At 34.9% G+C, this 23,709-nt stretch overlaps 2 protein-coding genes across 2 annotated transcripts; both read right to left on the bottom strand.

Annotated features, from left to right (window-relative positions):
- On the bottom strand, window positions 1–489 carry LOC113776822. The gene has a single exon (XM_027321880.1). It carries the CDS (start codon window positions 487–489, stop codon window positions 1–3), a length of 489 nt encoding a protein of 162 aa, XP_027177681.1.
- Window positions 490–19,324: 18,835 nt separating this feature from the next.
- LOC113776821 (ethylene-responsive transcription factor 1B-like) lies at window positions 19,325–19,936 on the bottom strand. Its single transcript, XM_027321879.1, has one exon. It carries the CDS (start codon window positions 19,934–19,936, stop codon window positions 19,325–19,327), a length of 612 nt encoding a protein of 203 aa, XP_027177680.1.
- Window positions 19,937–23,709: the final 3,773 nt, after the last annotated feature.

Genomic DNA, 23,709 nt, shown 5'->3' with positions numbered 1-23,709 from the left:
TTACACTGTTGCAGCAAAGCACAATCTTCTCAATTGGTCTGCAAAGGAGTTTGACCTCAAATGTGCCGCAAGCCAAGCTAGATTCTGATCCCAGGAGCATGAGCCCCTAAAGGTCAGGCACATATGCTGAACCTTAGCCCACACAGGTCTTGTCATGCAACAGTTGAAATATAGGTGCTCCATGCTTTCCTCTGCTCTTTTACAAAAAACACACATGTTAGATATCAGAGATACACCACATTTTCGAAGTCTATCCATTGTAGGCAACTTCTTTTTACATAAAAGCCAAACGATAAAAGCATATCTTGGAACATAGCCTTTCCCCCAAACCAACTTACTCCACGATACTTCTCCTCTCGTTGTATATAGAGCTTTCATGACGGACTTGGTATTGAACACTCCGGAGCGGCATCCTTCCCAAACAACCTGATCCTCAAAATCTGTCAAGGGAACCAGACTTTCAGGTGTGGCCTCCTTTAATCTCCTCATCCCTGCTGTTGCCTTCCTTCCCGTAGGCCATTTCCATTTTCCTTCTACTATGATGTCAGACAACAATGCAAAAGGGCTACAACAGAAATTTTGCAAAAGATTCCTTGTGAAGCATTTATACGAAGGCCCTAGAGGGTGCCCTTGAGCAAATTAATATTATTTATTCACCGCCATCTTAAAATTGATTAAATGAGTTACTTTTAGCGTGAAAAGAGATCCACCAAACTTTTTGCTTTAGGTTCAAGAGAATTTATGCATTGATTTTCAGAGCAAAAAAGCCTGGAATGAAGAAAGGTCAGGTGGATATATGTATGATAAGTGGATATCTATTTCATTCACAGATCAGGTGAAGAGGATATACATGAAATTACGAACAAAAAAGGGAACAGGTAATAATCATCTAAATGTCCCAAATATCCTTTGAACTATAATAGTAAATCTAATATCTCTAACTTATGATGGAATTGTTGTCAAAGTAAAGCAAATCTATAGATGAGATAAAGATAATCAGGAGCAATAATCTAGATGTACAAAAGCAAAAACAAGGTCATTAGTAGATTTTCATCATAATCAACCCTGTTTATTAACAAGTTTCTAAAACAACATGGGCAAAGCTGCATGTTCTCTTCAAATTCCATGTACCGGAGTTTCAGGTGCTGGAAGTGTAGTACTAGTCACATCAGGTATATTCTTAAAATTGGGTTCAAGCAGTAGCAAAGGTCTTTAATTCAAAAGGTAAATAAGAAATTGAGCATCCTAGCTTACACTGATTTTTTCATAGTAATTTGCTTGCCTGCTTTCAGTCAGGAGCTTTATAGCATACAGCTACTGTTTTATATTTGCAGAATTTCTCTCTGCGACCGATTACTGTTTATTCTTTCTAGTGAGAATTCATTTTTTGTTTTTACTAAATTCAATACTCACTTTCGTTGATTCATAACAGCAAACAAGGGGGAAATAATACAATCAACAGATCAGTACAATCAATCTTAATAAGGGTTCCAAGTCAAATACGACTAACAGTATCCAATTGAATTGAGTTTTATTAGCTCTCACAGGATGTTATATGTCGTTTTACTAATCTTTTTTGAGGCCAAAGGCAAAAAGACACAACAAAGAATAGTTTGTGCTAATCGATGTGCATATTACAGACTAAAACACTTGGGATTTAGTAACATCAAGAATTACAAGACAACATACACCGATACTAGACTGATGAAAAAGGTTTAGAATAATTTTTATGGGATTGAGAGAGACTAGTGGAGTAACCATATGATAACCGATGGTAAAAAAGGGAGAAAGTTACAATTAGTAATCTTAATTTCCCTTTTGCAAAGCTTGTTGAATAATGTGCTGAATCAATTAGCTTGATTAATGAGGTAGTTGGAATGCTCTCTAGATAATTGCAATGTTCTCTAGAATGATGGAAATTAAGAGAGTTGTTGGGGCGGTTGGAACACTTCTCTATGTATCTAGAATGATCATTTACAAGTATAAATAGACCTTGTAAGCTCCAAACCAATATAAGAGAGTGTGAAAGAAATAAAACAAGAAAACAATTGAAGCTACCCTTGTCTCCAAATATTCCTCTCAATTCTTGACCTAATATCCAACATATTGGCATCAGAGCTACGGTTTCATTGCCTTAGTCCATACCCTAAAACCAGAAAAATTTGAGAGATTTCCAACTACAAGATGGCCAATCATACTACTGATGGTCTTCCAATTCTCATATTCTCCGGTGAGCACTATGATCATTGGTTCATAAAAATGAGAACAATTTTCAGATCACAAGATTTGTGGGAATATGTAGAGAATGGCTATAGAGAACTAGAAAGTGAAGAAGGTCTTACCAATCAAGAATTAAAAGCACTTAAAGAGCATAGGAAGAATGATGCAAAGGTTCTTTCACACATCCAGCAAGGTGTGAGTTCAGATATTTTTTTCAAGAATTATAGGAGCTGATCATGCCAAGGAAGCATGGGAGATTCTACAAAAAGAGTTTCAAGGAAATCTTAATGTAAAGAATGTTACTTTTCAAACTCTTAGAAGAGATCTTGAAAATTTGAAAATGAGTGATTATGAAAGTATACTACACAAAAATCACCACAATTGTAAATGAAATGAAAACCTTTGGTGAAGAAATTAGTGATAGCAGAATTGTTGAAAAAATTCTTGTTAGTTTGGCTCCAAAATTTGATCCAATGGTATCCATAATTGAGGAGACAAAAGATATTTCTTCAATGAGTGTTCAAGAGTTGATGGGATCGTTGAAAGCTCATGAGAGAAGATTGGCTAGACATGCTGAAAAATCTTTTGAAAGCACTTCCAATCGAAGCTGAATTTCACCCCCAATACCAATGAACGAGAGCTATCTTGTAGCTACCAAAGAGGTGGAGACTCACAAAGAGGCGGTAGATATGGCCGTGGAAGGGGCAGAGGCAAAAATTCAAGAGGAAGAGGAAGAAACAACCTTCAAAGAGGCCTTAATGCTGAAAATTCACCACCTTGCAGTTATTGTGGCAAGACCAATCACCTTGAGAAAGATTGTTGGCACAAAGACAAGCCAAAGTGCTACTATTGCAAAAGATTTGGCCATATTGAGAAGGATTGCAGATTCAAGACCAATCACCAAGTACAATTTTCAGAAGACAAGCAAGGAGAAGGTAACTTATTCTATGCTTGCCACATAGCCACTGAAGTCAAGAACAATATGTGGCACCTTGACAGCGGTTGTAGCAATCATATGACAAGAGATAGATCCATTTTTATTGACTTGGATGAATCTATAAAGACTGAAGTGAAGATGGGCAATGGAGTCATAGTTCAAGCACAAGAATTGGGAACAATTGGTGTCCAAATCAGGCAAGGTATGAAGTTCATTCGTGATGTTTTATTTGTTTTTTATTTAGACCAAAATTTATTGAGTCTTGGACAGCTTCTTGAGCATAAATATGCACTTAACTTTGATGATTATGAGTGCTGCATCTATGATAAAAAAGATGGTAGACAACTTGTGATGAAAATTCAAATGCAAGCCAATCGAAACTTTCCAATCAAATTCAATTATAGTGGAAATCAAGCCTTGAAAGTAAATGTCAATGAAAATTCATGGTTGTGGCACAAGAGGTATGGCCATTTGAATTTTCATAGTCTCAAAGTGCTTCAACAAAGAGGGATGACATATGGCTTACCAAGAATTGAGGAGAAACATGAAGTTTGTGAAGGTTGTGCACTTGGCAAACAACACCGGCAACCATTTCCTGAAGGAGCTGTATGGCGAGCCAAGAAGATCTTGGAGCTGATTCATACGGATATTTGTAGGCCCAGGAAGACAACTTCTCATGGAGGTAACAAGTATTTCATCCTTTTCATTGATGATTTTTCAAGAATGACTTGGGTCTATTTCATGAAAGAAAAATCCTAGGTGTTTTCAATTTTTAAGAAGTTCAAAAGTCTTGTTGAGAAACAAAGTGGCTGTTATATCAAGAAGTTGAGGAGTGATCGTGGTAAGGAATACACCTCAAATGCATTTCAAAAATTTTGTGAAGATGAAGGTTTGGAGATGCAGCTGACCGTTGGCTACACACCACAACAAAATGGAGTCTCGAAAAGAAAGAACCAAACTGTGATAGAGATGGAAAAATCCATGATACATGACAAAGGGTTGCCAAAGGAATTTTGGGCTGAAGCCGTTTATACAGCTGTGTATTTGCTCAATAGAAATCCTACAAAGGCCGTATGGAATCAAACTCCAATTGAAGCATGGAGTGGAAGGAAACTGTCAGTGAAACACTTGAAGGTTTTTGGGAGCATTTGCTATGCTCAAATTCCAAAAGAAAAGAGACATATGCTTGATGAAGTAAGTGAAAAATGTATTTTTGTTGGTTATAGCTCCAAGTCTAAAGGTTATAGATTGTTTAATTTGAAGACAAACAAAATGGTCGAGATGTTGTATTTGATGAAAATGCTGCTTGGAATTGGGATGAGAAAAAGATTGTGAAACAGGGTGTTTGGCATCATGACGAAGAAGAATATTCAACAAATGAAAAAGAAAATGGTGATGGTTCAACACCAACAAGTAGTCCACCATCAACTCCAAATTCAAGTTCGAGTTGGTTCTCCAAACACAACTCCAAAGAAAATGAGGAGTTTAAGCGATGTTTATACAAGATACAATTTTTGCATTCTTGAACCAGAAAATTTTGAAGAAACATATGCAGAAAATGACTGGAGAAAGGCAATGGAAGATGAAATTTATGCAATTGAGAAAAATGAGACTTGGAAACTAGTTGAAAAGCCTCGAGACAAGGAGATCATTGGTATCAAGTGGATTTACAAAGTTAAGATGAATCCAGATGGTTATCCAAAAGAAGAAGGCAAGACTTGTTGCTAAGGGTTTTTCACAACAGCTCGGAATTGATTACAATGAAACATTTGCACCGGTTGCAAGATGTGATACAATTAGAGCTCTCATTGCCGTAGCAGCTCAAAAAGGTTGGAATCTCTACCAACTTGACATTAAATCTGTCTTTTTGAATGGAGAATTGAAGGAAGAGATGTATGGTCAACAATCTCAAGGTTTTGTCAAAAAAGGACAAGAAGACAAAGTGTATAAGTTGAAGAAAGCATTATATGGATTGAAACAAGCTCCAAGGGTTTGGTATAGTCAAATTGATTCTTACTTCATGGAGCAAGGATTCATGAAGAGTAAAAGTGAGCCAACCTTATATGTAAAAACTCAAGATAACTCAAACATTCTCATTGTTGCTTTATACGTTGATGATTTGCTTTACACTAGTAACAATGAGAAGATGATTGCTGATTTTAAGAAAGACATGATGAAAAGATATGAAATGAATGATATGGGACTGCTACATCATTTTCTTGGTATGGAGATTTATCAATATGATGATGGAGTCTTTATTTGTCAAAAGAAATATACTGAAAAATATTCTTGTAAAATTTGACATGGCTGATTGTAAACCTAGGGCTACACCACTTGTTGTAAGTGAAAAGTTTGTCAAGAAAGATGGTGAAAAAAAAGTTGATTCCACTTTGTATAGAAGTTTGGCCGGAAATTTGCTTTATCTCACAGTTACAAGGCCGGGTATCATGTTTGCTTCAAGTTTATTATCACGGTTTATGCACAATCCCAGTCAATTACATCTTGGAGCAGCCAAGAGAGTGTTAAGATACATCAAAGGGACACTTGATTAAGGCATCAAATTCAACAAAGGCACTACTTTAAATTTGCATGGTTATTGTGATAGTGATTGGGGTGGATGCCTTGATGATATGAAGAGCAACTCAGGCTATTGTTTTTTCGCTTGATTCTGGAGTATTTTTGTGACGGCCCCACCTCCCCCTAAGGCGAACCAGAGGGTTCGGCGGGTCGCCGGTGGGCCCCACCGGCTCCGTCTAGCCCGCCTTCGCCTGTAGCAGAAGGTTGAGCCATATCATCACACAAACAACTACTAAAGGACGCAAATTAAACAAAACGGCAAAATCGGCAAAATCGGCACATGCACGCGTGCGGAAACGGCCAGATTTGGCACCAAAAACCGTTTTGATCAAAAGTTAGGTTGGGAATGTCGGATCAAAGTGGGTGAGACACCGCTTCGAAGCTATGAGGAAGGGCTACCATTCTCATGAAGACACCTTAATCTAGATCTGAATGGAAGCATGTCGAAATTATGGAAAACAGTACCAGAAATTTACGTGTTCGGGTGACGAACAGGGTTTGTTTGCTGGACCATAACTCACAGCTCACAAATCCAAATCAAGAAATTCCAAAGGCGTTGGAAAGCTAGGACATAAGGGTATAACTTTCACGTTTGGATCAAAAGCTGAATCAATACAGAGCATGGAGAAAAATGGGTCCAAACATTCCTGTCAGAACTGTCCAAATTCGAAGGCAGTTCTGACAATTTTCTTGGGCATCAAAGAAGCAACAAAGTGTGGCACAATCATCAGCTGAAGCTGAATATGTATCTGCAAGTTTGGCAACATCACAAACCATTTGGCTTAGGAGAATTCTTGAAGACATTGATGAGAAACAAAAGGAAGCTACGATGATGTTCTGTGACAACAAATCAGCAATTGACATTGCCAAAAATCCAGTTTATCATAGTAGAACTCGCCATATTGCTATCAAACACCATTTTATTCGAGATGAATTGAAGATGGTGAAGTTGAACTAAAATTTGGCAAGAGTGAAGACCAAGTTGCAGACATCTTTGCCAAGGCACTTCCAAAAGACAAGTTCAACTATTTTCGAGAGATGCTTGGAGTTCAAGAACAGCACATTAAGGGGGAATATGTTGAATAATGTGCTAAATCAATTAGCTTGATTAATGAGGTAGTTGGAATGCTCTCTAGATAATTGCAATATTCTCTAGAATGATGGAAATTAAAAGAGTTGTTTGGGTGGTTGGAACACTTCTCTATGTATCTAGAATGATCATTTACAAGTATAAATAGACCTTGTAAGCTCCAAACCAATATAAGAGAGTGTGAAAGAAATAAAACAAGAAAACAATTGAAGCTACCCTTGTCTCCAAATATTTCTCTCAATTCTTGGCCTAATATCCAACAAAGCTAATGATTGCTATTGCAGATTATTATATAAACTATTGCCATTTAACTTGTCTTTGCAAACTGATTGCTTATTAAGTCTCTAACAAGTAGGTATAGAAACGGACATGTTTTCAGTTCGAAAATTTTGTTTGCAAATGTGCTGCAAACCTTTATAGACTTCTTGAACTTTTTCAGCAGCTGCAAACAAGGAATCGCAAGACCTGGGATAGGCATCATTGAAGCTTTCTTATGTGGATTAAAAATAGGCTAATTATGGGTAAAAAAAGGACTTTTATCATGCTGAATTTAAAGGTTTGATATAGAATGGATAGTAAGTTAGATGATCATAACGTATACAAGGTTCTGGAAAATCACAAGATTAAAATAGTTACACGACCACTACTACAGATGCTAAAGAGAAGGTGCATTAACTAGTTGTAATAAATTGCTCTCAAATATATATATATATATATATAGACAAACCCACACACACACATATATATATATATGCATATATATTTTGCTGATACTGTAGGATGCCAATTCTGGCAGACTTTCAAACTAGTACGAGAAAGTTTCTAGGTTCTAGAACTACTCATGACATACAATCAGTGGTTAAAATTTTGGAAGAAGCTACGTTAATTATATTAGACAATTCTTTTTCAAATGACTACCAACATTGGGTTATTTGTATATGATGATTTGCATAGCTTGCTCCATACTACTATTTTTTTCTCCTCCCTAAATCATTAACATAAACTTCGGAATTTAGATGTTTTTTTAATCTAGTCCAGGAAGCAATGGAATGATGGAGGTAATCTATTCTAACCGAAGTTAAATGGATGTCAAGCTGAGAAAATCTGTTATTAAGTGTGGAGATTATGCTAAATCTAGGACAAGACGCTGAATAAAGAACACACCTTTTGCTTGAATATTTTGTTCTATTGAATAGATTATATTGGATGGTAGAATATGGCCGTTATTATTGACAAATTGATCATGTATAATGATAAAAAAGAAACTGTCATTATCACCATATAGCATCATACATGATGAAATTGTAATGTGGCCAACATCAAATTTTTAGGGTACAAATGATAAGGAAACTATGTTACGAGAAGCCGTGTTTAAATCTTTTGCGGGTTAAGGTAGTAAAACTAAATTAATAGTAGAATACATAGTATAACCATTGAGCAAATGGTTGAAAACGTAAAAACGAGTTTTGCTTGTAAAAAAGCAACTTCATATGTTATCTTGGAAAACAGAAGAAAGAAGCTTGGTGGCACTGGCGGCTAGGTGTGGGACAACACTCTGTTTTGTATCCGTGTTTTTAAGCGTGTTTTTATAGTACAAGTTTTCAAATAATTTTGACCATATAAACTTTTTAACAATATCACAAAGTTTAAAATACACATTACAAAATACATAAAAATGCACATTTATTTCTTTTTTTACCACCACTCTTTCCAACCATTTTCGCTTTCATAGTCACCCCCATCATCTGAGCCCACCACTGTTGGTTGCCACCTCTGCATCATTTGAATCCACCCGTCTTTTTTTTTTCTTTTTTTTTTTTATCTCTCTGTCTCTTCCCCTCCTTCTCCATGTCTCTCTTTCCCCTCCTCCTTCCTCCTCCTCTCCTCTCTTCTCCTTTCCCCCTCTTCCTCCTTTCCTCTCTTCTCCTCTCCCTCTCCTCCCATCCTCTCTCCCATTTGTTACTCAAAATGAAATTTTTAATCTATATAAATATGAAGTAGGATAGTAATTGTTAATATGTATATTTACATGTTAATGTAAATATGATTGTGGTGTACTAACAAGTGCTCACTATTGGAAATGCATTGCAATGTCTCTTGCTCGAGTACGTAAGTAATGAGATAATAGAAAATATAAAAGAAATGCAAGTAAAATAGGAAAACAGAAGTTTGAAATTCTTGGACACAGCCGTCTCATCCATTAAGAAAGAAAAATGCAATCTTTCCTTTCTATATTCTTTTTTGAATCCCGCAGACCGCAAATGACGTCATGGCAATGCAAATATTTTGCATTGTGAGCGTCATTGCAACATGTATGCTCTAAAAAATTCCAGTGGGGGCATCAAATTGGTCGGAATTCCATGAACGAATAGTTGTCAGAGAATTTTGACAGCAATCATCTATATAAATCCAGTACACGTATATAATACAAGCTTCTTAGTACCCTTCAAACTCCTAATCATATGACAATTGAAGTTTCTTCCGTTCAGATATTTCTCATCAAAAGAGTACTGACTACTAACCTGAGAAAAAGGAAGAAACCTACGAATGGAACCTTCCTGGATCCAGTTTTCTTCCATAAAACAGTCTTGTCATCATCTTACAAGCAAATTATTGCAGAAGGTGAAAATCTTGATTTCTGCATTGCTGGTGATGAGGATGAGACAAGGTACTTATGGGACACTGGTCCATCCAGCAGTACCAGTACTGATGAGAATGCAATCATCTTCAGTCTTCAAAAAGAGCCCGAAATGCAATATACAGGTGTTCGAAAGCGGCCGTGGGGGAATAATGCAGCTGAAATAAGGGATTCTACAAGAAATGGGATAAGGGTTTGGCATGGAACTTTTGATACTGCAGAGGAGGCAGCTTTGGCCTTTGATCATTGCAGGAAATGGGATGTGAAGACATGGGTGGATCATCCCCAGTTGCAGCCTTGAAAGAGGTGCACAAGATGAGAAATAGGTCGAAACGAAGATGTTTTGGCGTTTGAGGACTTGGGAGTTGGGACCTGACCTTTTAGATGAGCTATTAACAGAAACTAGTTATTCTTGAAGGTAAATTGGATCGGTAACTTTGGCACCATTTTATTATACCTAGATGTTCCGAATTCTATTTCTTTCCGCTCTTTTTTTTTTATTAACTAATATTAACACTGATTCCTTATATTTGTTCCTTTTCTAGTCATGTCCATATCATTACCAATTTTTTGAACCCTAATTCTTTCTGTGGTGATTCTTTGACACTTCATTCTCTCCACCTATTATAAGGATCTAGAGGGGACCTATTAATTGCGTACTGAATTGCATTTAACTGACGTGAGTTTCTACGATTGTGGTCAGAGAAAACTTGCATGATTGCATCGTGTAAATTAATTGGACTGGCCAAAATCAGACATAGGTAAACGCTTTTAAAATTTCTTTAGAAATGATTGTTCAAGATTAATTGTATACAGATAAGGATTTTACACTACGAGTGCTGATGATGTAAGAATGCAAGGACAGGAACATGTAGACAGAAGTTGGGGATACATAGACTAGAGATATGTTATAAATTAAATGTTGTTAAAAAGAAAAAAAGATTGAAGACAGGTTGGTTCTTGATCCAAGCCAAGGACGAACTTGGAAAATACAAGGCACCATCAAACGCACTTGAAATATAAGGATTTGATCAGTTTTTGTGGAATTCTAGCTTGAATGTGTAACGTTATCAAACCCTAAGCAAATCAAGCTTGAAGCTTTATTTAATTCACTTCTCAGCCAACGAAATTGATTGCCAGACATAATCCACCAGATTAATTAGTCTGTTTGGTTAGCAATTAATTGAATATAGGATGACAGGGCAATATATTAAGGTTTCTCCATATGTCATATTCCCATCATCTATGATTTCGATTGTTGACAATTCAAACTCGGAGCACTCTACAGCTAAGAGGTTCAGGTATTCACGTCTTAATATAATGATAAGATAATTTATTTTTATAGAGCTTTGTTTATGCAACTATGCATGATGACGAATTGACAATAGCCATAGTGCCGTACAACAAATTTAATACTGCAAGAAAAGCACCTCGACATTACCCTAGTATCAATCTGTGTATGCATCCCACATTAATTATTGATTTTGTAATACATTTTTCCTTTTCTTTTTAAAATATGTCTTGATTCTCACATTCTGACCCCGGGAATTTGTCTTCTTCCGTCGGCGGATTCCGCACGAGGACAGCTCCCCTTAGAAGTAGGAATAACAGCATTTAAATACAGGACAGGTACCCTCTGTAATAGGAACAACTATTTCTTTTCTTTTTTTAATTTCTTTCTTTCAACAAAAAAATTCCTTTTCTCTTGCTTTGAGTGATTGTATTAATTTATACTCTCAGTTACCGTTTTCCAAATGATAATTAGGGTTCAGAATTCAAAGTTTCAAAGCTCATTCCTCCATTTAGATTGATGGCCACAAGCAACAACTCGGACCAACTTCTCTTCTTCGTCTATCGAATGAAAATCCAAGCAAAGGTACGAGGGAGTATAAGACTTTGTCTATGTTCGTAGACATAGTCTATCTGGTCTAGTCATATGAAGTTGGTACAAGGGATCTGATTTTCTTGATTGTTGTAGTATCTTTTGGAGCCAACAGAAAAAGTTAAATCAAACAAGAAATGCTGATTGAGATATAGTACACGCTATCAATTGACTGAAGACTAGTATCAATTCATATGTAACTAGCCAAGACCTTAGTAGAGCAAGGTGAAGTAGATTAGAAAAACCTGCCGATGTGATCTTTTAAGTTCTAGATTTTTTTTTTATTTATGTTTCTTATAGTGGATTAATCATTAATTATAATGCGCGAATAGAAACAATAAACTTCATTAAGATTGGTTAAAATTATCAAATCTTTACTTCCTTAGATAAATCTGGATGTCAGTCTGTTATTAATTTGGGTCAGCAGATGCTGAGCGGAGGCTAATATAAGAGTAGAATAATCTAAGTTTAGACCGAAGAATAAAATGAAAATTAGGAATTGAAGAATTTTTTTTTTGTTTATATGCATTCATTAATTCGGCCGCACAGATGCTGAATTTACATGTGGAATAATTTGACCTAAAACAAAATATGAAACAAATAATTTACGTTAATGGAGAATCCTTTTAGGATGCTCATCAGAGCTCTAGATATCGATGCCCTTCGAAAGGACTTCGTCTTCTGCTCTAAAGAAGGAAGATTTAAGACCCCCAAATTTTGTGCCAATCAAAATTGTTTTATCAGATTCAGCTATCATTTATTAAATCTCCTTTCTTACTTATTCAACTTTATATTGCTTCGAAATCTATGAAGGTGTTTCTTGAAATTGCTTGTTAGAGATTTTTGGGATAAGGTGATCGAGGTCCGCCTAAGTATATAACGCATCCATACACACATTTTTGGTATAAGGTGAGATTCTTATTACACCATTTTTCTAATTTTTCTATACACAATCTAAGTTTTGTTCATGTTGGATAAAACAGTTACTTTTGTGCTCTAATCATTCAACGGAATGAAGGTGATGAGTTTGAGAGCGACAAAAAAAAAAAAAAAAAAAAGGCAATTATGATATCTATCTCATCCATGAAAAAAGCGGGAAATGACTGTCCTTTTGACTGAAACGAACACATCAAATAATTGAATCCTATATGATATCTATCTCATCCACGAAAAAGCATTAGACAGAAATTTATGGATTTTTTTTTTTTGGATGAAACGAACACACAAAATGGTGTAATGTAGCATATAGATAGGAGAAAGGGTCAAACATCAAAACCCTTCAACCAATTTAAAGCAGCCTTCAAAGGTTTAGACTTTCTTTCTAGGTTATCTATCTTTTTAAAAAAGAAAAAAAAATATGGAGTATATTTCTTAATAAAATTTCAATACAACACCCCTTCTAGTATACTTAAGGTCGCAAAGATTTCATCCTCAACAAGTGGATAGCTGTTTCTGATCTTTCAATTATGCCTTAGTATCATGTTCTCATGATCTTTTTTTCCGAATATTTAACCATTCAATTAACAAATATGCATAGTTGCATTCCAATCACTTTCAATCTTTTTCTTTTTATTGATTGTGACTCTTGAAATGTTATTTTGTTATTGAAGGTTCATGAATGCGCCCCATTTTTTTTGTTGGATTAAAATGCATGCATTTCAAGAAAAAGAAAGAGACTTGTTTGGGTATTTACTTACAACTTAATTGAAAGAGACTGGCTGGCAAAAAAACAAGTAAAGAAAAGCAAATGAATTCATGGGCCCAAACAATATGTTATTTTGGAATGAAGATAATATTAAAATCCAGATGCAGGACGTGAACCCCCAGAAGGTGATATTTTCACGACCCCATAATGCTTTTTCTTTGTCTGCTTTCGTCGGCGGATGGTCCACTCTGTGCCCTTTACTGGACCAGTAGATTCAGCAGTGAATTTCATAAGAAACCCTTAACCAGTTAAGTGTCTCCGTTGATCAAGTACTCTTACTATACAATTTGTTTAAAACAGTGATATACTGTTGGCACTTAAGTTTCTAGCAATGTTTTCTGGTTTCGATGAGTCCTATATTGCCTCGACACTTCTGTAAAAGTAAAAATTCAAGCTAGCATGAATTGATGTCTAAACGCCTAGATGGTACTCGACAGAAACGACTAAATACAACTAAAATGATCATCACAACTGCTCTTATGCTGAGTAGTTTATCCGATGGGACAGTATTTTATCATCATTTGAAGTCCCAGTGGATGAAGCTAGAGAAATTAAGATTAGACATCTGTGAGCCAGTCAAATATTGTTTGCTATAATGCAAGCTGAGCATTTTGTTCACTAGCACTAATACAACCCTGTGTCCCCTTGAAACTGAAGTTACAACAAAGTAGCTAAGAGTTAGACTTTCAAATACCCTTGAGACATCAGCATAGAAACCAATTTTAATATCCAAATTCCAAACTACTAATCTTGTAAAGAACTTTAGCTTGGGTTGCTTAGACAAGATTAAAAAAAAAAAAATAGGGTTCTTCTTTCTATACTACCAGTTCAATACTTGCTTTTCCACTTAGGGCTAATAACACTTTGCCCCCCTGAAAGTGGGGGTAAAAACACCTTGTCCCCCTCAATAAAAATAATTGGCACTTTACCCATTTGAAAGCATTTCATTTAATGTTTGTATTAAGTATTCCATTTGAAAAAGCCAAAAAATTAGAATGCTTAACTGACAATTCTATCCTTATCTTGTAAATTTTGTCTTTAGTGAAATTGATTCTATGAAAGCATAAGTTATAACACCGTTTATATAATAGATTACTCCATGATATATATTAGTAGATAGCAATAAATATATATAATGAGTCTGCCTACAAAGAAGGCTAAAAAACACACGACATTTCTATATGATAGGTACAAATAAGAGAATATCTAAAATAAAAAATGTGGACTATCTTTTAGTTTATTCCTATTATTTTAGTTGTACGTTGCTTAATATAGGATTTTTTTTATATATATAATATATATTAACATATAAAATTCTTGCAAATTTGGTTGGTAATTGAATTTTAATATCTATTGTCAAACTATTTTACCAAATTTTAATTAGAAATTTAGTTATCAAATTTGAATATCTATTTCAAAACTATTTTATCAAACTTTAAAGTTTAGATATTAATTGATTTTATCGATTTTCGTTTGACCAATATCCGATTTAGATTGGATATACTGATTTTTTTCCCAAAGTTTGAACAGCCTAAAATGTGTGTTATTTTTGAAGAAAATCTCTAGTGCTACATATCATTTATATTTCTCAATAAATGTCCTTTATAAATTACTATCATTGATCGACAACATAAGGGTAAGTTATTTATCAATAGCATAAGAGTAAAATTGTCAACATGTTTAACCAGACTATTTTTCTTAATAAATGTCCTTTTTAAATTTGGATTAATTTGCTATAGACTAACAGCATATACACCATTATTTGGATTGAAAATTTTAATCCAAATTTTATTTATGTATCATGCATCTAACCATAATTATGTATACATTGTACATAAAATTAACTCTATAAATTTTTTTTATTTATCAACAAAAAGGGTAAACTTGTTAACTTATTTTTTTTGTCAAAATTGTCAACTTATTTAAGCAGTTCTTTTCTTTCTTTTTTTTTGCATTTTCAAATGGAATGCTTACTACAAATACCAAACAAAATATCTCAAGCGGGTAAATTGCCCATTATTTTCGTCGAGGGGACAAAGTGTTATTACCCCCCACTTTCAAGGGGGCAAAGCGTTATCAACCCTTGCATTTATCCTTGGTTTCAGCAACTATAAAGTCTGCTATGAATTTGTGGAAGCGTTTTCTTTTTTTTTTTTTAAAGGAAAATATTTTCTGCTCAAACCCCTCCCAAGAGCTGCGCCCTAAATTTCCCTCTTCTGCACAACTCCTCTCCCATCATCAACACCACATCCTACAGTATACAGACCCTTTTATTCAGCAAAACACAGCAGCATAGTGTAGCAGCAACTACAATCTTCTTTACGTATTCAACAGGTAACTTTCAGTGAAGATAAAGGCTCTAAAGTTTTCGCCACGTCCCAGCAGAATAGCAACGCAAGAAGAATAAATGGTGGATAGACTTAAACAGCCATTGAATAGAGGAGACAAGCTTCATCAACCATTACTCTTCAGCTTCTCAATCTATCTGTTGTGGTAAGTTTTTGTTTATACAGATCATGCAAATGTAACCTCCATTATATGTTATTGGTTTTACTTGTTTACTGAAACTTTTGCTAATATGTCAATGTTTTTTCTTTTTTACTGGTAAAAGTATTAATTCTATTGAATAGCATCCATTAGTTATTAGTAGCAAAACACCTACAAATACATAACAAAGGCCTTTGAAAAATAACTAACTATATATTTACATCAAATTAAAGATGCATATAGAAAAGTCCCTATCCAAACTAAGCTCCCATTTGTTCTCGGCATCTTCCTCCATCTAGCAACTGCTTTTCGAATTTGATGTAATTAAATCTTATGACTACAACTTCTGTATACATATTCAGAATCGATATCACCCATAAATTTTATGATAAAACACTTAGTTTACTGGTAAAGAATCCTTTTCTCAAAAGTTAATGTGAGCACGTACATTATCAAGAAACTAATTAAACATGTGTTCTCTATCAAAGTATCTAGGACATAAACATCAAATGTGAGAAAAATATAACCAGACTAAATTTTTAGCAAGTCCAACCCGACAACATTTTTTAACAACTTCATTTTTTCTTTTTTCCTTTTTTGGTGGGCTCAAATCTGAAGGAAGTTATTGGAATGTAATATCCTAAGATCATGATGAAACTTGAGAAGCTAAAGAATTATATTGCTGAGCCATTTAAGTTATACATTTATTAAACCTCACCTAGCACATTCAAGGGAGCTTACCCAATAATTTCATTTATCTTCAGCTCTTACCAGTTAAATTTTAGCTGAAATTCATGATTTGAAAGTCAATTGTTGTGAAGACTGGTAGAGATCGACTTGAGCTCCAACAATTATTGCACAAATGGACAATTCTATATCATCTCCTCCCAACTCAAATAGATCCAAAAATACTAATAATAATAATAATGATGATGATGATGATGATTCAGAAAAGAAGATGCTAAAGCTTCAAGTACTAGCCAGTAGAAGCCATATCAGGTGCAACTTATTCTTTCATTATGGGAACTTAATCCACCTATAGGCAGTTTCAAACTTTGCAACTATAGAACAACCTGTAATTAGTATTTTGCTTCACGTTCTCTTTTGTTTTTAATCTTTGCCTATCTTTGGAGACATCTATTGTTTAAAGATTAAAGATAGTTGGGGACATACAATAGCAGCAAAGCTAAGCAAAATGCATACAAGTTATCTCGAGTTCACTAGCTTAAGAGAAAAAGAGTGGGATCCAAATTAAAAGTAATGGTTTTGTAATAGAACCATCAAAGGGTCTTTTCATGGCATAATGATCCCAATTCAAAGTCACATCAAGGCTTATGAAAATGGATTCAAGTGCCTTTAATTTCCTAGCTGAAAATGATAGGGTTTGACCCTGACTCATAGTGCTCATTTTGTTATATAGCCGTCATTGATTTTGTGACGGCATAATGGTTTTTCTTTTATCAGGTCTCCAAAGTATGCGAAAGAGTCGTATTTTATATATCCCCAAAATTTCACTTTGCTCATGCATGACTGATAGTTGTTAATAGATAGCAACAAGCTTTGTCTTGTAATATGCAACTGTAGCCGTAACAAAGAGTTATTTTCGAATAATATTCAGATTTAGAGAAGGATAAGGTATCTTAATATCACATTGTTAACAAAAGGTTTGGAAAAGTGTATTAATTGGATTGAAAAGATCAGATGAATATGATGAAGGCATGTCGTTGCTGCTGATGATCAAGAAAAATGATGACAAGTTCAACAAGAAAGATTTTTCTCTTCCCAAAGCAAATGTCTGTTACTGTTGAGTAGTTAAAGTAACTTCGCTGCCCCACAAAGTTCCTATTTCCTAATTGATAGTTAAATGGTTTTCCTAATCAATCGGAAAACCAATCAAAATTCTATTTAACTTTAATGTCTTTTTTGTTGAGTTAAAAGTATGGAGATAATCGCATCAAAAACAAATGATAAGTGAAAAAACAGAAGAGATGGCAATAATAGTAGCTCTGTGATACATCACACTTTCGACAAAGAGATGGAGTAAAACCACCAACAAATGTTGAAGAAATGAGATTGTTAAGATTGAAATTTAGGAACATTACAAAGTAAAAGACAACATCAGAGTGATTATCAAGAGAAATGCATAGTAAGGTAATGAATTGAGAGATGGGAATGGTTAAGATGATCTTACAGTACAAAAGGTAGATCAAATCAGACAGACAAGAAGTTTCAGAACAGTGATATGATAACTATGGATGCTAAAGAGAAGAGATCTTACCCTAGGAAACTAGTGTTAGAATGAGTTCAAAGAAGATGATCCAAGGTAACATGGAATGTTGGAATCAGTTTTCTGGTATCACTTGGGAACATGATCTGACATAAGCTAACTACTTTGATGTTTCAAACTTCAGGACTTCAAACAGGAGGAGACACCCAAAACAGTAAACAAAAGTGCTTCAAAGTTCCAACTCGACGTATATATGTGACCAGTAATTTGGAGAGTAGGCCTTTAAATCATTAGATACCACTATCAAGTGCTCATACAGTTTAGTTCCTTGGTTCTATCAGAATTGTCTCTATTCATCTTTGAATGCTTTTAATTTTGATTGTGTAGGATCCCAGCTCCTGCAGACTCTCAAATCTAGTTCATCAAGGGTGCCAAGATCCAGAAACAATCATAATGCACGTTATATAATTCATTTCTTGGAAGAAGCAATATGAGGAAATAGCTTTTCGGGAGACAGCAACCTATTTATGACCCTTAAAGATCATTTGCAGAAAGCAAAAGCATGCCTTTTTTCAATAATATACTATATATTTGATCCCCTTAATTATTTTCTCTTCCTGCTAAATCCTTGTGAACGCTTGTAAAAAGTTCGACATCAAGATCTTGACTTGATGACTGACAGAACTTAGATGCTATTGAGCTAGCTAGTTTAGAAAACAGTGTATGGTTCTAAGTCCAGAAGAACTCAAGGAAACCAACGATACCTTCTCTAAGGTGTATGGCTCTAAGTCCAGCATATGTATTGTTTAAATGGAGGAAACAATTCCACAGTATAGATGCCTGCTGTCATGTTTTCTTATTCAAACTTTTTAGTTGAAACTTATCAAAATTATAAACACTAGCAGAAGAAAAATATTGATGTAAAGAACAAAGCACCAAATGCGACGTTTTGCTAAATTGAAACAGATTATATAGATTGGTAGAACATGGGCATGTAATACTGAGATATTGATCAAGCATGATGTCAAAAGAGAAACTTAATTTTCAATATACAGTAACAGACAATTTGATATTGTGATAATAAAAAACTAAATTAGGATTATATGGTAATGAAGCTATTACTAATATACAGCCTCCAAGTTAAATCTTTTCCACGGTTGAGGTTGCAAAACATACATTGAAGGTATAATGCACTTCTTTTAGGTGCAAGAACTGAAAAGAAATTGATATGTTTTGCTTTGGAACAAAAGCAATTTGATACATTATCTACAAAAGCAAAAGAGGAGGTAGTGCCACTGGCGGCTAAGTGGGGAGATTATATATTATGTACTTCATAATTACTGCTCTATTAGAGCTGAAGCGAATAAGACATATCTGAATCATGGCTTAGACGGTTAGGGTTCCAACAGTTGGTGATGTTGTGGGCAAGAAAGAATAGAAAGGAAAACCAGGGATTTAAGAAAATCAAAGGGGAGACTAGAAAACAATGAGATGGGGATATATAAGTAGGTACAATGATGAATTGACGCATAACAGCATAATTACAACAAGTTGGCTTACTTCAAGGATAACAAGTTTCAGATAAAAGCTCATCTAACAGATCAGTTCCCAAGTCCTCAAGAACCAACACGTCGTTTTGCTTATCCTGTTTTGCTTTTCCTCTACGTTTGGACTGATTCTTCATCCTGTGCGCTTCTTTCAGGGCTGCGACTGGAGATGATCCGTCTTCATACATCCACACCATTTCCTGCAATGATTCTTGGACTCTGTCGATCGGGAAGTTGAGGGCTGTTGCTGGACCGCGCATTGCTAGTGCAGCTTGATCATAAGCCAAAGCGGCCTCCTCTGCAGAATCAAAAGTTCCAAGCCAAACCCTTAATCCATTTCTTGTAGAATCCCTTATTTCAGCTGCATATTTCCCCCATGGCCGCTTGCGCACACCTATATAATGCTTCTCTTCAAGTTTCTCAGGCTGTGTTTGAAGGCTAAATATGATTTCAGTGCTGTCAACCTCGCTAGATGAACTGGTATTCGTATCCCATAAGTATTGGACATTCTCCTCATCACCAGAAATGTAGAAATCTAGGTTCTGATCATCAGCTTGATCCATGATCTGCTTGTGGGATGAGAACAGATGGTACCCAGAAAAATGGTCCATCCATGAAGAATTCATTTTCTGAATCTTAATTTCTCTGGTTAGTACTACAATAGTGAGAAATATTTAAGTATAAGAAACTTTGGTTTCTCAGACAATTATGAATTGGAGAGGCAAGGGGAGTGCTAGCATGTTTATATACATAGTGGATTAAAGTACTGTAGTTGTTACTGTCAATAGAATATGACAACTGTTGAACCATGGACATGAATTAGAGCTACGGGAAAAAAAATAAATAAAACTACAAAGAAAACTAAAAAGAGGGATTGACGTCAATTGTTTTCATCTTCTTGGTGTCAATTTAGTCCGACGACCAAGTAGAAAGACAAAAATAAAAGGATCTTTATTCTCTCTCTGTTTCCTTTTTATGTTATTGTTGATTGAATTCCAAGAACCTGACCGAGAATTTCAAACTTCCATCTTTCCCTTTTACTCATCCAACATTACAGTTTTTCTACTTTATTTGAAGTTAGTCATGGATGGATCAGTTGCTTTACATGACTGCAGGGAGAAATTTTTTCACTCACCTGCAAAATTGAAAAAAGGTTTACTCCTATTTCATTTTACAGTTTTTGCTTGAATAATTGTTATTATGTACTAGGATTGAAGAGCCTAAAGCACTTGTATTTGATCATGGAGACTCCATATATAGATGAAATTTATTCTAAACTAAAATTTCACATATTCCATGCTAGCACATTTTTTTTTTACCTAAATTGTGATTTAAAAAAGTAAAAAGAAAAAAGTTTTGGCTTTGAAAGGATAAAAGAGCGAGTCACACATAACTTCCAAAGTTCATTGAGGACAAAGTTAAGTTTGTCATGATATATCAAAGAGAAAGAAAAGAAATGCAGTGTACAAAGCTCTCAGAGTCCATCAATTATCATAATATATCCAAAAAAAATAAAAAAGAGATGCAGAGTGTATAAACTTGAGAGCCGGTAGTCATTGACACTAGAAATTACTACTTTGGTAATCAAATAGTACAAGTGCAATATTTTCTTGATTGTAGTCATTGATACTAGAAAATACTAGTTTGGTAATCAATTAGTACAAGTGCAATATTTTACCCTTACTAGAGTCTAGAAGGAGCGAGTTTTTTTTTTTTTTTTTTGTATAAATGGGGTGACTCAAACTTGAGATCTCTCATTTATACTCTCTCCGTCGAACCACCCAATCGATCCCTCCCCGGAGTGAGTTAAACTACTTGTTTGAATATGAGCAAACTTTATGTTCTATATTTGTAATCTTTCTATTTTGGTGGGGCCACGAGTTCCCAAATGTTTCAATTCAACCAATATAGAGTTAAATATGCACTGACGTAGGCCAAATCTTCCGTTTTTCGAAAATTTGGACTAACTTTGCCTGACAAATGGAAAATTTTCAACGTCTAATGTCGTTTATAAGCCTCAACATATCGGCAGCCTAAACTTGATTTCCTGTTATTTATCAACAAAAAAAAAAAAACTCGATTTCCTGTTACTAATTTACTGCCTAATTTTCTTAATTCTTTAGAGTTTTGTATTGTACAGCGGAATCCAAGAACTAAAAGTAGCTTTATACTATACACCCACGGTATTATTAGGTGTTTTGATCATCATGCAATCAACACTAATCACACTTTAGTGCACCAAGTTGGAAGTTGGTATTGATAAAGATGGCCAAAAATATCAATTTTATTAGTACATAATCAACCTCCCGAGCATTTATTAATTTTATGTATGTTGACTGTGATGCATTTGACGGAAATATTTCCCTGACATTTCAAGACAAACAAACACTTTGTCTCTTTGTCAACAATAGTAGAAGGCTCCCTGTCCAATTTTTCTCATGCAACTAGTTTGTATTCCTTCAGAGAAATCTGGAAAAGGAATTCGCAAGCGAAGAATAAATACCCTCTGAACCATTCGCAAGAGCCCCTTCCCCCATGAAGGTTAATATATCCTTTGATAGATCTTGTCTGAGACTGCTTGCACGGGTTGGAAATTTTGTCTGGATTGCTACGTTTACAAACAGCAACAAGAAAAATGTAGCCTTTTTTTTTTGTCCCATATACATTACATCTTAAAAAATTGCTACATCATTATTTTTCTAGAGGAAACTCCCAAAAGATACAATCCGGACGGGGGAGCTTGACAACAAAATCAAAGGTAGCCAGAACACTAGTAGCTAAACCAAAAAAAAAAAAAAGAACAGAGAGAGAACAAAACAAATCATCGGTTTCTACTAAATACTAGCAAGGTTTCAAAATCCAGTTAGTAAGACCACTAATTTTTTTTCAGGTATAATTTTCTACTAAATTGATAATGCCCCTCGGACTAGGATGGTTTAGTCAAGCGCGCGCCACTATTTCCAGGTTGTCACCAACTTTCCGGACTTTCCTTACATATGAAATGGTAAATGTTCCTGACTAATCGCCATCTTGTGTCTCCAAATGTTTCAACTGTCTGATGGCTATAATGTTAATGGCTATGGATTGTCTGAAGATTACAGTAATAGAAAAGACGGCGTCCTTAAAATTGCAGCACATGACTTGAACAGCAATTGCACATTGGATAATCGTGGAAGTTTGGTCAAGTGATGATTCCTTGTATGGCTGATTACCAGGATCATGGCTGCAAAAAAAATAAAATAAAATAAAATTTAGACCAGGGCTTTAGAATTTAGATCAAGATGTTTATAGGCTAACCCTCTCTGAAGTTGAAGTTGGTAAATTATGATTCATTATATGGGTTCTGGTTGCCCTATATGCCTGTGTTGTTGTTTTTTTTTTATTATTATTTTTTAAAATCTCCATCCCAGAATACTACGATTTCTGCACTCTCGGATTTAAATTTAAATGTCCATCGTTTCTGGAAAAAAAAAAGGATTTAAATTTTAATGGCGTGATGGAAAATTTTCAACATGCCAGTGACGAGAGTCTAATTAATTGAATTTAACGGGCCAGTCTTGTGAATGTTGGATTGTAGGGAAATTAAAGTGGCCTAAAGTAAAGCGGCCAGTCAGTTCTTTAGTTAAGATTTTTAATCTGTCTTTCTTTTGGGTAAGTGTTATAATTTCTCCATTTGGTAATTGTTTTGAGATTGGGGGCATTCCTCAGAAAGGACTACGAAAATGGGGGAAATAAGGATTGGAGATTGTGGCACAGATTGCGGCCAAGAGCTGAAGTATTGGAAGGAAGGATTGGATTGATAGTAAATACTAAAGTCCTGGAATAAGATGAAACCTTGATAATACTAAAGTATACAATTATAATTCTTTTTTTTTTATCCTCCCACCCTCTTCAGACTCTCTTCATTCATTCATAACGGTCTGTCTCAGAATTCGAATCCTGAATCTGATAGCAGCAAAAACTCTAATAGCCCACTTGACATGACAGTGGGAAGAAATACATGTAATGTATCCAACAAAAGGGGGCATACATGAGTAATTCAATGAACCTGTTCCTGGTGACCTTGATAGCAATTTTAATGATTACTAACACGTATCGAATCTTTCTTCATTCAGTGATTAGCTTGAAGCGTACTGTGTTTATATAAAATTGAGGACAAGAGACTATGTTGGATTATCAACAAGTTTGAATATTGCATCATCTTCCTATACTTCAGCTGTTGTCATCCAAATTTGAACCTCAAGTAGTATTACTTCAGAAAGGATGAATCTCAATTTAATTAGCTCTTCAAAGTAGATCAAAGTTCTTATTCAACTCTTGAGAGTAAGCAAATTCCAATTAAGCCCTCCAAAATGAAAATTTTGTCTCAAAATAATCTCTTTCGCTACCAGTTCTTAGG

This window comes from Coffea eugenioides, chromosome 7 (assembly GCF_003713205.1).
Source record: "Coffea eugenioides isolate CCC68of chromosome 7, Ceug_1.0, whole genome shotgun sequence".
In the NCBI taxonomy this organism is placed as follows: domain Eukaryota; kingdom Viridiplantae; phylum Streptophyta; class Magnoliopsida; order Gentianales; family Rubiaceae; genus Coffea; species Coffea eugenioides.
The sequence above is the reverse complement of the archived record's forward strand: the minus strand, read 5'-3'. Positions and strand labels throughout refer to the sequence as shown.

What these genes read in the sequence shown, in the direction of transcription:
- LOC113776822 (XM_027321880.1), bottom strand. Translation starts at nt 489, where the DNA reads ATGAGGAGATTAAAGGAGGCCACACCTGAAAGTCTGGTTCCCTTGACA.
- LOC113776821 (XM_027321879.1), bottom strand. Translation starts at nt 19,936, where the DNA reads ATGAATTCTTCATGGATGGACCATTTTTCTGGGTACCATCTGTTCTCA.